Source organism: Thermobia domestica, chromosome 13, assembly GCF_964235325.1.
Source record: "Thermobia domestica chromosome 13, izTheDome1.hap1.1, whole genome shotgun sequence".
In the NCBI taxonomy this organism is placed as follows: domain Eukaryota; kingdom Metazoa; phylum Arthropoda; class Insecta; order Zygentoma; family Lepismatidae; genus Thermobia; species Thermobia domestica.
In genome coordinates this window covers 19495750-19509745 of record NC_137466.1, presented here as the reverse complement: position 1 = coordinate 19509745, position 13996 = coordinate 19495750, and the positions used below count along the sequence as shown (strand labels likewise).

At 37.4% G+C, this 13996-nt stretch overlaps 1 protein-coding gene across 2 annotated transcripts in view; it reads left to right on the top strand.

Moving 5' to 3' along the window:
- LOC145668040 (trypsin-1) overlaps positions 1 to 13996 on the top strand; it is a 422035-nt gene that overhangs the window by 216176 nt on the left and 191863 nt on the right. The window contains exon 1 of one of the 2 annotated variants that reach the window (XM_081735513.1): positions 3585 to 3871. The exons of the other annotated variant lie outside the window; for it this stretch is intronic. Coding sequence (XP_081591639.1) covers positions 3826 to 3871 — 46 coding nt within the window. The 5' untranslated portion in view covers positions 3585 to 3825. Of the gene's footprint in view, positions 1 to 3584; positions 3872 to 13996 lie in introns of those variants that run through there. 2 annotated transcript variants of the gene reach the window in all.

Below are 13996 nucleotides of genomic sequence, written 5' to 3'. Positions count from 1 at the left end.
TGTAATTTGCTTTTCCTCCGTCAGCGCATTTCCTTATCATTACTAACCTGTTCTGATACTTTCGTCCACTACATGCGAATGTCAAACATAGCACCCTACCCCGTAAAAGAATGGTGCTAGGTAAACAATGAATTTAGATTCTCGTTTGTGAGAGTATTCAAGTCTAAATTGACGTCTCAAACATCTTTTCATTTAATAATATTGTGATACCCAATATGGTGGAGTTCAAGATGGCTGCTGTAATGTCCACATCCTTATTCAATGCAATTTTTGCACCAATAAACATTTGCAACCCTTTCTTTTTCTCTGTCCACATATCTGTCTCATTATTAATGACCTATCCCATTAATTAATACTTTTGTCTACTGGATAGTAATGTTAAACTTAATACATTCTATCTCGTAAACGAAGGACGATAGCTCAAAAGTGAGTTCACATTCTCCTTTGTGAGAAAATTCTAGCCTAATTTGATGTCAAACATATTCCTTTCCATTCAAAAAGTATTTTTTTTATTTCCAGTATGACGGAATGTCATGAGGAAATGAAATGAAATCTTTCATTTTTACGTTCCACAATAATGCCGGCTAATCTGAAGGTGACAGTGATGATGAGATATGAATTGGAATGGTAGAATGAATAAAGTGGGAAGAAAACGGAGAACCCCGCGAAAACCTACGAATGCTGTGTTTGTTCATCACGAAGACCACTTGGCCGAAGCTGGGATCGAACTAGGGACTCTACACTTTAGAGGTGAACTCTCTACCACTGAAATACCGTGTCCCCTCTACCATGAGATTCACAGCGTTATTCAATGCAGTTTTTGCATCAATATCCACTTACAGCATTTGCTTTCCCTGTCCTCGCTTATCGTTATTACTGGATGGTTGGAATACTCTTGACTAACCTTGTACGTAAATCTACATGTTTGTTGTTACGACACAAGTAAAGATATACTGTCCACAAAATGTTTCATTTATTAAGTATTTTTACTTTGATCTCTGGCTTTTTTGACATGGGGCTCTTTTTATACGAGCAATTTTGACCGGGGGCATTTTGACTTAGGTCCTCATCATCGAGGCCCTTTTGTCGAGGTATCCTTGTGACCCGGGTCGTTTTTGACTAGGACCTTTTTGTCCTCGTCTTTTTGTTCAGGCCCTTCTAATAAGACACCATCACATTTAACCCATGGATGCGCGTATAAAGAACCAAGTATTATCTTGACTGCTATTGTTCTACAGTTAAATAATTATTGACAAACTTCTTACAATCCTGTAGCTTTGAAGTTGGTAATTAAAGAAGTACGAAATATAAATATACTTTTCGTAATCTAGCAATAAGTTATATTTTGATGTAAAGTGGGGGCTATATTTAATATGCATTTAATCAGGTTAGGGCATGCCCACATCATCACAAATATTTTCGGGCAGTCACAAGATTATTCCAGCGTTCCCATTTGAAATCCATTTTGAAAATCCTACTTATGAGTAGATTTTTTTTATAGTAACATCTGACGAAGCTACAACACAACTGCATATAACTGGTTATAGTGGATTCTTCTGAAACTGTTGAACGGTTTTTACTGATTAACTAACTGTTCGATTACATCACTAAACATCGATCTACTAGCATATAATGTGCTTAATTTGGGAAAAAGTGTTCTGATTCGAAGTTTTTGAACTAACGTAAGATGTAAAATTCTTTCATTCGTTCTTTTTACTATTTTGTAGAAACAAGGAATAAAGAAACTGGTACCAAAGTGAAATGGTTTGAGAAAAATATTAAAAGTGCAGCAATGGACGTAAATGTTTCGAAAAGTTTCTCTTCTACGAGGAATATTGAAAGTTTTACAAAATTGGAAACTAGGTTTAATCAAAAGTCAGTCAGTCTTCTATAAAGTAAAAATTCAAGGAATGAAGAAATAAGAAAACTAAAAATATAGATAGTTTAATTAATAAAATTGATTCTTATGATTAATTAAGTTGTATTAATTAAAGAAATTAAGTTGTATTAAATAAGGAGACTTAAATTTATGCTAGGAAACCCGCACGAGCGCAGGACACTATTGTTGTCTGAATGATTGAATATGATACAAAATTAAAAATATTTATGGCAGTCTTGTATGTTGAAAATTTGATCGAAATCGGTTGGGTGGTTCAGGAGTTAAGTTCTATTTATTTTTACTTATTAATCTTGCCTTCTCCTCCCACTCCCCTAGGTTCTACGATCAAAGTGAAAATACTAGAAAACAACTTTCCAGGCTCGAACGTCATCTATGTTGAAAATTTGATCGAGATCGGTCAGGTGGTTCAAGAGTTAAGTTTATTTTTATAGATCTCTCCCCTGCTCTTCTTCTACCCTAAGTTCTACCGTCAAAGGGATATGATAAAAACCACCCAGGTGCGAACCTCATCTATGTTGATAATTTCATTAAGATCGGTTCGGTGGTTTAAGCGTGATGAAGTCACAAAGACAGTCACTTTTATTTTTATTTTTCTTACGTATGTCCCCCCTTTCCCTCCCCTACGTTGTGCCATCAAAGTGAAATGATGAAAACATTCCAGGTGCGAACCTTATCTATGTCGAAAGTTTGATCGAGATCGGTCGGGTGGTTTAAGAGTTAAGTTTTGTGCATTTTCATATATTTGCCCTCCTCCCCTCCCCTGAGTTCTACCATCAAAATGAAATAATAAAAACCTTCCTAGGTTCTAACTTCATCTATGTTGAAAATTTGATCGAGATTGGTCGTTTGGTTCAAGAGTTATTAATTTTTTTTTTTTTTAATTTCCCCTCCTTTCCCTGCACTAAGTTCTACCGTCAAAGTGAATAGCTAAAATCACTCCCAGACAAGAACTGCATCTATGTCAAAAATTTGATCGAGATAGGTCGGGTGGCTCCAGAGATTAAGAGCCACAAACATAGTCAGTCACTTTCAATTTGGATCTGAAGTCTTTTGTTTACAGACACTGCTATTAATAGATTCTTGTTTATCTTCCAGGACAGTTTACCTGAAATATAATTAATTTCGAATACCTTTCTTTTGAGTACAGAGAGTAATGCGACACTCTGAGTAAAGTATTCGAAACGTTAAAACAAAGGAATAAAATACGAACTAAGTACCTTGAACATGAAAGTTTCTAAAATTTACATGATCTATTTTTGTTGATGTTAGATTTTAAAATTTCATGAAGAAAGTACACGAAAGTTCCAGTAACAAAATGTATTCCCTTATGATAAACAATATCGTATACCATTAAAAAAAAAAACACTTTCACTTATGACATTAAAAGTACTAAAAATATAACATAATCTTTACATGTTTAAACGACAAGGTCTCACCTTACAAAGAACAATGCCAAAAGCGAAAGTTTAAAGGTGAAACTAGTCACAGAATCAATACACGTATTTTTTGTATAAGAAGTTACCGAAAATACAAAGATCTTCACAGTAGAAGCTTTGCAGAACACACAAACACAAGCTCTTATTAATATATACAAGTACACGTGACTTTCTCTGATGTGTGTTACACTTTTTGATATGAATGTCAGCTGTTCTCACAGATGGCGGAGAACGGAGAACACATGAAGAAAGTTGCATTGAGAAAAATCAACGAACAAGGAAAAAGATACCTGGGAAAATGTATTCAGATGAATTATGATTTCGAACACTTTCTCAATATGAGAAAAAATAATGGAAGCAAAGAAAATTGACTTAGAGCTGGAAAAAAGCGGCCCAGTTGCATAGTGACATTGAACGTGAAAAGTCGTCCTTCGGAACAGTGCGTCCTGATATTGTGCACAGAGACCATCACTGGTATGTTCCTAAAACATGGGCTGTGTTTTCACTTCGTTACAATTGCCTGTGTCATTCGAAAGTAAGTACTCTCGTATCTTTATACAGTAATATCTAAAATTTAAATCGTAAGATCTTTAGTATTTGTTTTTACAAAATCAGCGATAAAATCACACTTTGAAATATCTTTCTGAAATTTGTTTTCGTCTTTATTAGTCTTAAGTTTAAATTATGTAGTTTGTTGGAAGCTACTGAGGAGATAACTACGGCCCATTCTTGCGAAAGTATGATCGAAAGTTTAGCACTTATCTCAGCATTCTGCTAGAAAGGTTTGCGCACTGTACCATTCAGATTTTTTCTTGTATTTTAGCAAATGCTGTGATTCATTCTATATTTTGTTTCCTTTTTTAAAATGTTAATACCTTCACTAATATATTAAGTGATGGATCTTGCATTCTACGAGAGTATGTCGGCAAGGGCGCCGATTTCTCTGTACCTTTGGGGCTGGGCATTCATAAAAACTACATATAACAATACATGTAACAATAAAAATACATGTAAAAATACATATTCATAAAAATACATGGGGGCCCACATGAGCTTTGGTGGGCCCCGGGCCCTCTGTCCCCCCCAGGATCGGCGCTCTTGCGTGTCGGTCAAATTAAAGTCTAGTGTATCATGAATTCGGTCGTCAGTCTTTTAAAAATTTACAGTAAAAACTGTTAGTTCATAAAGGAAGTGTAATGGGTATTCTCCCAACCAGTAATGGCTTTAGATAGTGACGAGAGGAGTGTCAATTTACCCGCCAAACTGTGAAATCCCCCCTCCCCCCCGAACCATATCTCTGATCGTGCTTAATGTGGGTTATCAGTCATTTCCGCAGTACTTTCTTAACCTCCCTTGAAATAAGAGTCCGAGCAAATGTTCTGAACCCACCACTACTCTCATTAAATGACCTATTGGGCCGTATCTATCCCAATCTAACTTCTATTTGTCGTTGCTTATGAGTGTGAATAACATGATTCGTGTATTTGTGTAATTTCCGTACTTTGATGTAGCTTATTATATATGAGGGTTCTTCTCAAATAGAATTTGCACTGAATGTAACAGGAAAAATACATAAGATGCTGTCCTGCCACAGAACTTAATTGTGGTGACAGTTTGTGAACAGTGGGGTAAACTTCTCAAATAGAATTTGCACTGAATGTAACAGGAAAAATACACAAGATGCTGTCCTGCCACAGAACTTAATTGTGGTGACAGTTTGTGAACCGTGGGGTAAACTTCTACCCTCCTGAGACATCGGGTTAGTGCTTGTTTCAATTAGAAATAGGATATCAGGAGTACAGGCCAAAAAAAGGAGGGGTTACCCTACAAAAGGTCCGGTAGTTCTGGATTTTTGATATGTTGTATAGGTTGATGGGCTAATGGAAAATCCAAGTTTTCGTCACTCTACCACTGTGCTTCCTCCGCCATCTGGGAAAAACCCACTTTTGGGAGTTTTCAGTTTTGCAGGCTGATTACGTACAAAATCTGTTATCAAATAATTTTTATGTACAATAGAAAGAAGTGAGAGTAAATTTAGAGGAACACGGAAAATTTGCATTTTTCAAGTTGTTATATCCTTTAACTTACCGCCGGCCAGCAGGCTGTAATCCTCCCCATACCACGGGTCGTACCCTTTTAGGATCTTGGGCTTTTGGGGTACTTTTTAGACTTTCAGTCAAGCAGCTACTGCATCGTCACTATTTACGCTAGGATCCATGGTTCATACCTCATTCTCTTCAGAATGGAGCAGGCTTTCAAACGGTACCGCTTACATGCCCATACCATATACCAGGAGAGGGAAAAAGTGATGTCAAAGGAAAAATTTCTGGGGGGGGACTTTTTTTTTACACTTTGGGCCACTTTGAAACGGCCCTGTGTGAACGTAGAGATCTCCAAAAAATTCGGATAAATACTACTCGGTAGACTGAATGTGTATGCCAAATTTCAAGTTTCTATCTTGAATAGTAAGGGCGAGAGAAAATTTTATCAAGAATCCCTACAATGCCCCAAATTACCGCAAAAGACCCTGATCTCAGGTAAAAAATTTCCTGAGACATCTCTATTTACCCTAGGATTATAATCCGCCAATCATTCTCTTCAGAACGGAACTGCCTTTCAGGCGGTACCATTCATATGTCTCCATCATGTATCTAAGGCGAAAAAATCCCGGATTTTTTTAGTAAAAATATCCCTTTTCAACTTTTTGCCCCTCTGGACCCCTCTGTATAACGCAGATATCTGAGAAAAATCTGTTAAATACTACTCGGTGGACTGAATGTTTGTGCACAATAGAACTGACTTTCAGACGGTATGACTCACGTATCTCCATCATGTACCTGAGGCGGGAAAATCCCAAAGAAAGGGATTTTTGGGTTAAAATATCCCTTTTTTTCCAACTTTTTGCCCCTCTGGACCCCCCTGTTATAACGCAGAGATCTGAAAAAAATTTTATAATACTACTAGGTGGACTGAATGTTTGTGCAAAATTGCAATCTTCTAGGTGCAAAAATAAGCCCGCCAAAAATAATGAACATAGGCTTAATAAAAGAAAATATATTGTTTAAAGTTATGACGTCATCACCTCCTATGTCTCGACGCAGGAAAGTGTGAAACCATACGTAACGTCTTCTACAATGCCTCTGGACTAAAAAAAAAAAAAAAAAAAGAAAACCCGGACGAAAAAGCTCAAGTAGGAGAGTTATAACGCAATGTACCATGAAACACAAGGTCCCATCGCGTGTGTCACAAATGTGACACACGGTAACCAACGAATATACTCGTTTGGTACAATCGTGTCACGCGGTAAGTTAAAGGTCGAAAATTATGACGTACAATATTTACAATTTATTCAAATCTTGAATGTTTTGAAGAAGAGGGAGGAGAATGGGCTATAGAAGAGATAGATTCAGTATTCAATCCTTCTTGAAAGGCAGACACTCGGTCGATATTTTCTTCTTATTATTCTTCTTCTTCGTCTTCATCAAAAAGCAATTCTGGGCGGTTTTCGCAGGATTGGCCGCTGCACATCTTGCACATGATAAAGCACTTTAGACCCGCCTTCCTACAGCCACAGGCTCCCATGCATCTTATGGAGCACTTACAAGAAACGCTTTTTAAGAGTTTGAGAGGAACAGTATTCCTTTTTGTTGTAAAAGGTTCTAAACCTCTGCTTCCTCTCTTCCAACCCCATATAAATTGATCTTTTTTCTCTACCAGCCACTACATCACCTGGTAATATGCCCAAAAGGCATGGAATTTTGCGGCATCCGGCGTTGGTGGAAGTTTTGAAAGATTATGTTTGGTACTGCTGGAAATAAATTTATTGTATTTTAGAGTGCTGACGGATTGATCGAGATCTCCACCATACAAGGCTATCAAAATCCTCTCTGCTGCCTCCGAAATTTGTGTAGCTGTGGCATCAGGATCGCGAAACTTCTCTGCTTCATCAAGCAACAGTGGGTTTTGTTGGAGCAAGCGGCAAGATCTGTTTTTCCCAAAACCAAAAACATTGGAGGTAGTGTCGCAGCCACTTATTGCGTGGAGGAGCAGATTGTTCTCCTGTGGATTGTACTTGAATGATGATGAGCTGTATATAGTGTCCGGTGAGTTCGTCTCCCTGGTTTTCGAAAGTGCAGGTTATTGACCGTAGCTGCAGTTCCGGTGAGTAGAACGAGTAAGTCTATATACTCACCGATAATCACTACTGCCTCATATTGTGAAGGCATAGATTTGGCTGTGGTGACTATTAATACACCGGCATCTTCGCCTGCTTGATCGGTGCGGATGTTAGCAGCCTCAAGCTCAGTAATTAGAAGTGCTATGAAGCGTTTTTTGTTTCTTTCATTCGATAACAGCTTCTCTTGTGGTATTACGTTTATCGTTGTTTTGTCAAACATAACGTCAGGTGTTGTGTTTGTGTTGTATCTCCTAGCTCGTTCAGCACTCTTGGTGCTTTGCAGTGCAGACTGTTCAGGGTAACCATCAAATACCACCACCACATCAGTGCCATAAGGTTTGAGAATATATTTGACATAATCTGTACAAATGCTTACAAACGTCACATTTCTCTTCCAAACAACCTTATTAAATAGGTGAGAAAGCCGCATACAAAGCTGATTTCATGCCCTTAAGCATACCATCCTCATTGGAAAGAGACATGAGAAACGGTGCAAGTTCATAAGACAGGCAGATATGACTTACAGATAAGACTTACAGATCTTCTTGAGATTGCTTAGCTATACACATTCTGTGGTACAGTGTAAGTGGGTCGACATCCATCTTCTTTTCTCCTACATTCAAGGCATTTCTGTCAAACGCTTGTGTAACCACTTTGTCCTTCTTTTTAAAGGAGACTTCTCAAAAGGTACTACCAATAATTCTTGAAAGTCCTGCCATCCCAACTTCTTCAGCCTTATGACAATTGACCTGGTTGCTTCCCAATATTCCAGAGTTAATGCTCATAATAACATCTGCTTCTGGAAAAGGCGGATGTTTTGAAAACCACTCCTTCAACTTTTGCACATCCAGATTGTTACGAGTGTTCATAGCAGGTCTCATTTACACATGCTGCTCAGAAGACGTCGATGTCACGTTAGTGAAATTTTCTATTTCTTGAGCTATATCCTGGAGGTAAGTCATTCCAAGAGTCCATTTTAACAATGTACTATCTGCCATTCCCCGACCAATTATTCCTCCACCTATCTTCATATCCTTCATCATTTTTTGTTCTATCGTCATATCGGTCTAAATACCCGATTAAAAATTGCCTGTCCTTCAAATAATGAAGTAACCTTCCACGGTGAATTTGCGAAACTCTGAAGGATCCATTTTGTCCTGTAAACATGACATTTCCTGAAGATACAAATGAGCACTTTTGCCATGGACCAATGTTCAGCAGAGTGGAAAAACGGAATCATCTTTTTGATAGTGTCCAGATGAAGTTGAAAGTTACCCATTGTTTCAGCTTCAACGTACTGTTTCACAAGAGTAGCCATTTTGAAGTACTGAACTCAAAGTTGTGCAGTACGCCCCCTGTGTTGCAACTCTTCCATGCCTTTTATAAACTTATCCTTCACAGATCTGAATTCTTCACATTCGTCAGCTTGTAAGTTCGTGGATTGTTGCACATCTGATAGGAATCTCTCTAACACATCGTTTTCATCGTTACTGAATTCAATCGTGTCCAGTATTAAGAGAGCCAAAGCCTGGTGGGTCAACAAGTGATCCCTCATTGCTAGGGAATATGTGTGGCCAGACATAATTTTAACGATACTCTTCTCAGCGTAAATAGTGGCAAACAGCTCATTAAGCCCATCCCAAGTACAACATCAGTAAGTGAAAGCCTCCAAGCCTCTCTATTATATCTTGCAGTTCTGGTTGGTGCCGTTGTGGAGAATTTCCTGGGCCTTTATGTATAATGGCTGATCAAATGTTACGAAACATGTATTTTGCTCAATGCTATTACATTTCTGACAAGCAATGAGAAGTGATGTGTAAACAGTGTCATGATGACTCGGTGGGGCATTGATAAATGGATGATAAACTATGTTCAAACGTTGATAATCTAGGTTGGGTGTAGCTTGGTTCATGAAACCGCTCCACCCTGGTACATTTGGCTCAGGGCTATCGTGTGTCTTTCCATATAGCCGTAGAATATCAGTAAGTGACTGCGAAATACTGTCAGAGGAAACTGAGGATGGGCTACTGAGATCTCCAATTACAACAGTTTTCAAACCGGTATCTGGGTTCTTGGTAAATCTACGAAGGTCGATTGAACCAACTGTTGTCACGACTTCTGATGCAGTCAATTTTCGGGAACGATGCATGGTTTCCCCTTGCCCTGCAGCATCATGTGCAGTCCACCCATGGCATGAAACGTTCCTCGACTGTCTAATGTATTGACATTAAGGTCAGCATTGTCAAAAACGAACTGGCAGAAGGCATCATTTCCTTCGGGTTTGATCAAGGGTGGTTGTGGTTGCGTGATAGAAGATACTTCAAGTACCTGTGCCTCCTGGTGAGATGAAAAACCAAGGGAAGACATGATATCAATGAGAAGTTTAGAACCGAACTTTCTATACATGAACACGCTTATTCCTGTTAGAAGGGACGACAGGAAGGACCTGGGTTGTGCAGCGGCAATGATAGCATGGGATATGGCCCACATTTCCATTTATCCAAAAAGCTAGTCTTATTTTTTCAGTATCTCAGTTTCAAGAAGCAAGCGTAAAGATTCTGGAATGTCTGACTATATTGTTCAAGAATTGGTTAGAGGGTTGATATTCAGTGACATTGTACACTTGAGAGCGAGTGTCCTCCAACATGCCTGCAGCTGCCTTTACCACTCTCATTCTCTCTGTTTGAGGATCATAGTGTTTATTCTGATACCAGTTTTCAGTCAGTATTTTGTACTCAGTATTTTTAAAGCAAACCGTTGACTTGTTGGCGGTCTCTACAATGAATATATCGTCTCCATACTTTTCCAGCAAACGGGACTTAATTGTTCTTCGATCGATCTGATAATCCCCTTCAATTGTACTTATCAATTCATCAAATGAAAATTAGCATTCCTCACTATTCTAATTAAGATATGAATAAATGTATTCCATTGCTGTATCTACTCTTGAATCAGGTCTGTAGCCTCTTGCATATTTAGAAGGTGGTTCTTGATACAACTTTCTTTAACAATCAATGTGATACTGTGCATCAGCCGCAACCAGATCAAAATCTCGAGGAACCCTCTCAATAATTTTTTTGAGCCCAATCGTCTCCACGTTTCCTAGCTGCCTCCAAAAACTTTTCCTTGACTGACTCCATCTGCACCATATGAACTGAATTTCGTCTTGCAAGAGGAAGTTTCTTTTGTTGTTTCAAAAATTCAGGTGCAACTGTTTCCCCACAAAGAAAGCAATTGTCCTTGAACTGAAATCCTTCACACTCCGATCTAAGCACCTTGGTGCAGTCGTTGATCTAGACGGCCTACCTACATCATTCCCACCACGTAGATACCCATCTATCCGTCTCTGATAGTTATATGCTTTTGAACGAGATTTGTGAACATTAATTTTATTTTTATTTGCCAAAAATCGTGTATGATTACTTTTTTCTTTTAATACTTGATTTATGCAAAGTTTCTATTCCTTTCTTTTTTACAATAAACGTTTCACCTTCTTCCAAACTCTGCTCACATATAAGGCATAAAGTATCTAACGTACCTGATTGATATGAAGAAGGCATTATTCACGTCCACTACTATTACGTACTTCTTATTTGGATTGAAATCACTTACATCGATAACATTGGACGCAATTCATCGTCGTATTGGTTCTGTCATCTCAAACAAAGAAAAAAACACTGTAGTAACAATGCACCAAGTGTGACGGAGTTATTGCTATGTAAAGTCGAAAGAAACTACGTATTTTATAATGTATGCGGTCTTGGCCGTTTTTGGGCTTCTATAACTCCGTTTGCATTGATCGTAGAAAAACATAAATCTACAACATCAAATTTGTAGAAAATGTTATCTTCTACGAAATTAAAAATACTTGCTTTGAGCTTACATGCACTTGAACGGAGTTGTAGGCGCAAAATTTAAAACGTCCCAAAAATGTAGTTTTTTCAAGATGGCGGAGGGAACACAAGGGGTGGAGTAACGAAAACTTGGATTTTTCACTATTCTACCCACCTATACAACATATCAAAAATCCGGAACTACCGGACCTTTTGCAGGGTAAAACCTCTCTTTTCACTGGAGTATTATTCAGTATTTATTATTATTATTATTATTATTATTATTATTATTATTATTATTATTATTATTATTATTATTATTATTATTATTATTATTCAGTATTATTATTATTATTCAGTATCAGAGTATTATTCAGTATTATTCAGGTAAAACCTCTCTATTCAGTATTATGTAATATGTGATTGTAATGGAAGAATGACGGCTATCGACAAATATGAAATAGGTTTGAATTCATCGTCAGATGTCAACGAGGATCCTTTGAATTGTTTTCTTAAATGCTCCGAGTTCAACGATTATTAAGAGAAGTGATATGTTCAACTTATGCCTACTTCAGTGCATTCCTCCCGTGCTGATGTATAATAGTTTCTTTAGTATCCCTATTAAGTATACTGTGTTCGATCTCGATACCTCATCTGCGGTAGATCATGGAGCGGCGGTCAATTTTCTGGTTTGGTTGTAAAATGGTAAATAGAAAATCGAAAAATAGATTTATTTATGTAATGTAATTCTCGTCCGTCTTGTTTAAGGATCATTGTCTTGGGTTTTGATTATGGCTAGTGGACAGTTGATCATCAGGCGAGCGGTAGAGCAAGAACACTGAACAATGTTTAAGAAACTAGGGATGACCACATTTTTCTCTCTCTATATATATATATAAAGAAAGCCTTGTCGAGAAATGAATTGGTAGAAAACGAATTTTTTTCTCGAAACACGGGAAACGAACAAGTTTTCGAGAAAAGGCAAGGAAAAATCTCTCGAAAAAAAAGAAAAATCGAAAACTGCAAATATTTCGTAAAACAATAAAAAAGATTAGGAAAAAATATTTTAGTTGTCACTTAGTTATCACTTATTTTAGTTATCACTTCTATTTAATCCAGAAGTGATAAAATTCAATCAATTCCGGTTACATCGTTGATCACTATAGAGCAAAAACGGTGGTATTTGCCGAGACGAAAATTTTTAGAATCAATTCTGTGTCCACAGAATATATTAAATTTCCACTCTTATTTCTCTAAGGGAGTTGAGGAACTATACTAGCACTTGCTGTTTCAGTGTTAATCACCATAGAGCAAACACGATAATAACTAAAAGTATAAATTCAGCATCTTAAGAATAGGTTCTATGTCCAAATTTTATCCTCTGGTTTGAATATTAAAGTTTTTTGTTTCAATAGTGATTTTCATACAGTCAAAACAGTAAGAGAGAACCAAATATGGGTCTGGACTTAAAAACTTCGTTATGCATACTTATCGGAAGTCTTATAGAACGGCTTTGTCCGTCTGTTGACATGTATGAGAGCAAATACGACAAGAGATATCGAAAAGCGCTCTTTTGCAATCGATTCAGCGTCCCAAGAACAGGTTCCCTCTCCCCCAATAACTCTGCAGTCAAACAAGAAGTGGTCCATTTCGGATTTCAAGGTTTATCGCCATAGAACAAAAAAAGGTAATATATAGCGACAAACTGTTTTATGCAATCGATTCAAACTCTCTAGTGAATATACTATCACAGCCCACAACACTACCAAAACAGAACGTTGTTCAAATTTAGTATTACTTCTGTTCTCAATACTGATTTTCGCATAAGAAAACATTAAAAGATACCAAAATTCGTTTTTTTGCAATCAATTCAGTTTCTCTCTATTCAAACGTAAATAGTTCAAAGTAACCATTTTCGGTTTCTTGTATCATTTATATTTACTAGTTCGGATTTAAACGGCATCGGAAGTGTTGCTGTTCATCACAGCAACCCCAAAAACTTTGGATTCGACACTAATATCAATCATTTCCGATTATTTTTTTTAATATATCATTCCCTTCCCCATCCCTAATGCAATTTGAATTTAAGCTGCATCGGAAATGCCACTGTTCATCTCAGCAGCCCTGAAAATTACGGATTCACAATAATATCGATCATTTTGCATCATTTTTATATATCTTCCTCTTCTTTCAGATAAATTTGGATTTAAACGGCATCGAAAGGTGTCACTGTTCACCTCAGCGACCCAAAAAACTAAGGATTCGACACTGATATCGGCTATTTTCAATCATTTTTATATATATCTCCCCTTCCCCCTTCCCTTTCCTGTTTTATTTTATTTAAACAGCACCGGAAGAGTTACTGTTCATCTCAGCAACCACGAAAACTATGGATTTGACACTAATATCGGTCATTTTTGGTCATTTTATGTATCTCCCCTTCCCCAAGTTGCAGTGCTGAATTTGAATTTAAGCTTCATCGGAAATGTCACTGTTCATTTCGGCAACTCCGAAAACTATGAGTTCGGTAATTTTCAATATATATCACTGAAACTTCCTTCCTCCAAGTTGCACTTTCAAAGTGAAATGGTAAAATCCATCCCAGGCCCGAACCTCATCTATGTTGAAAATTTTTTGTCGAGATCAGTCT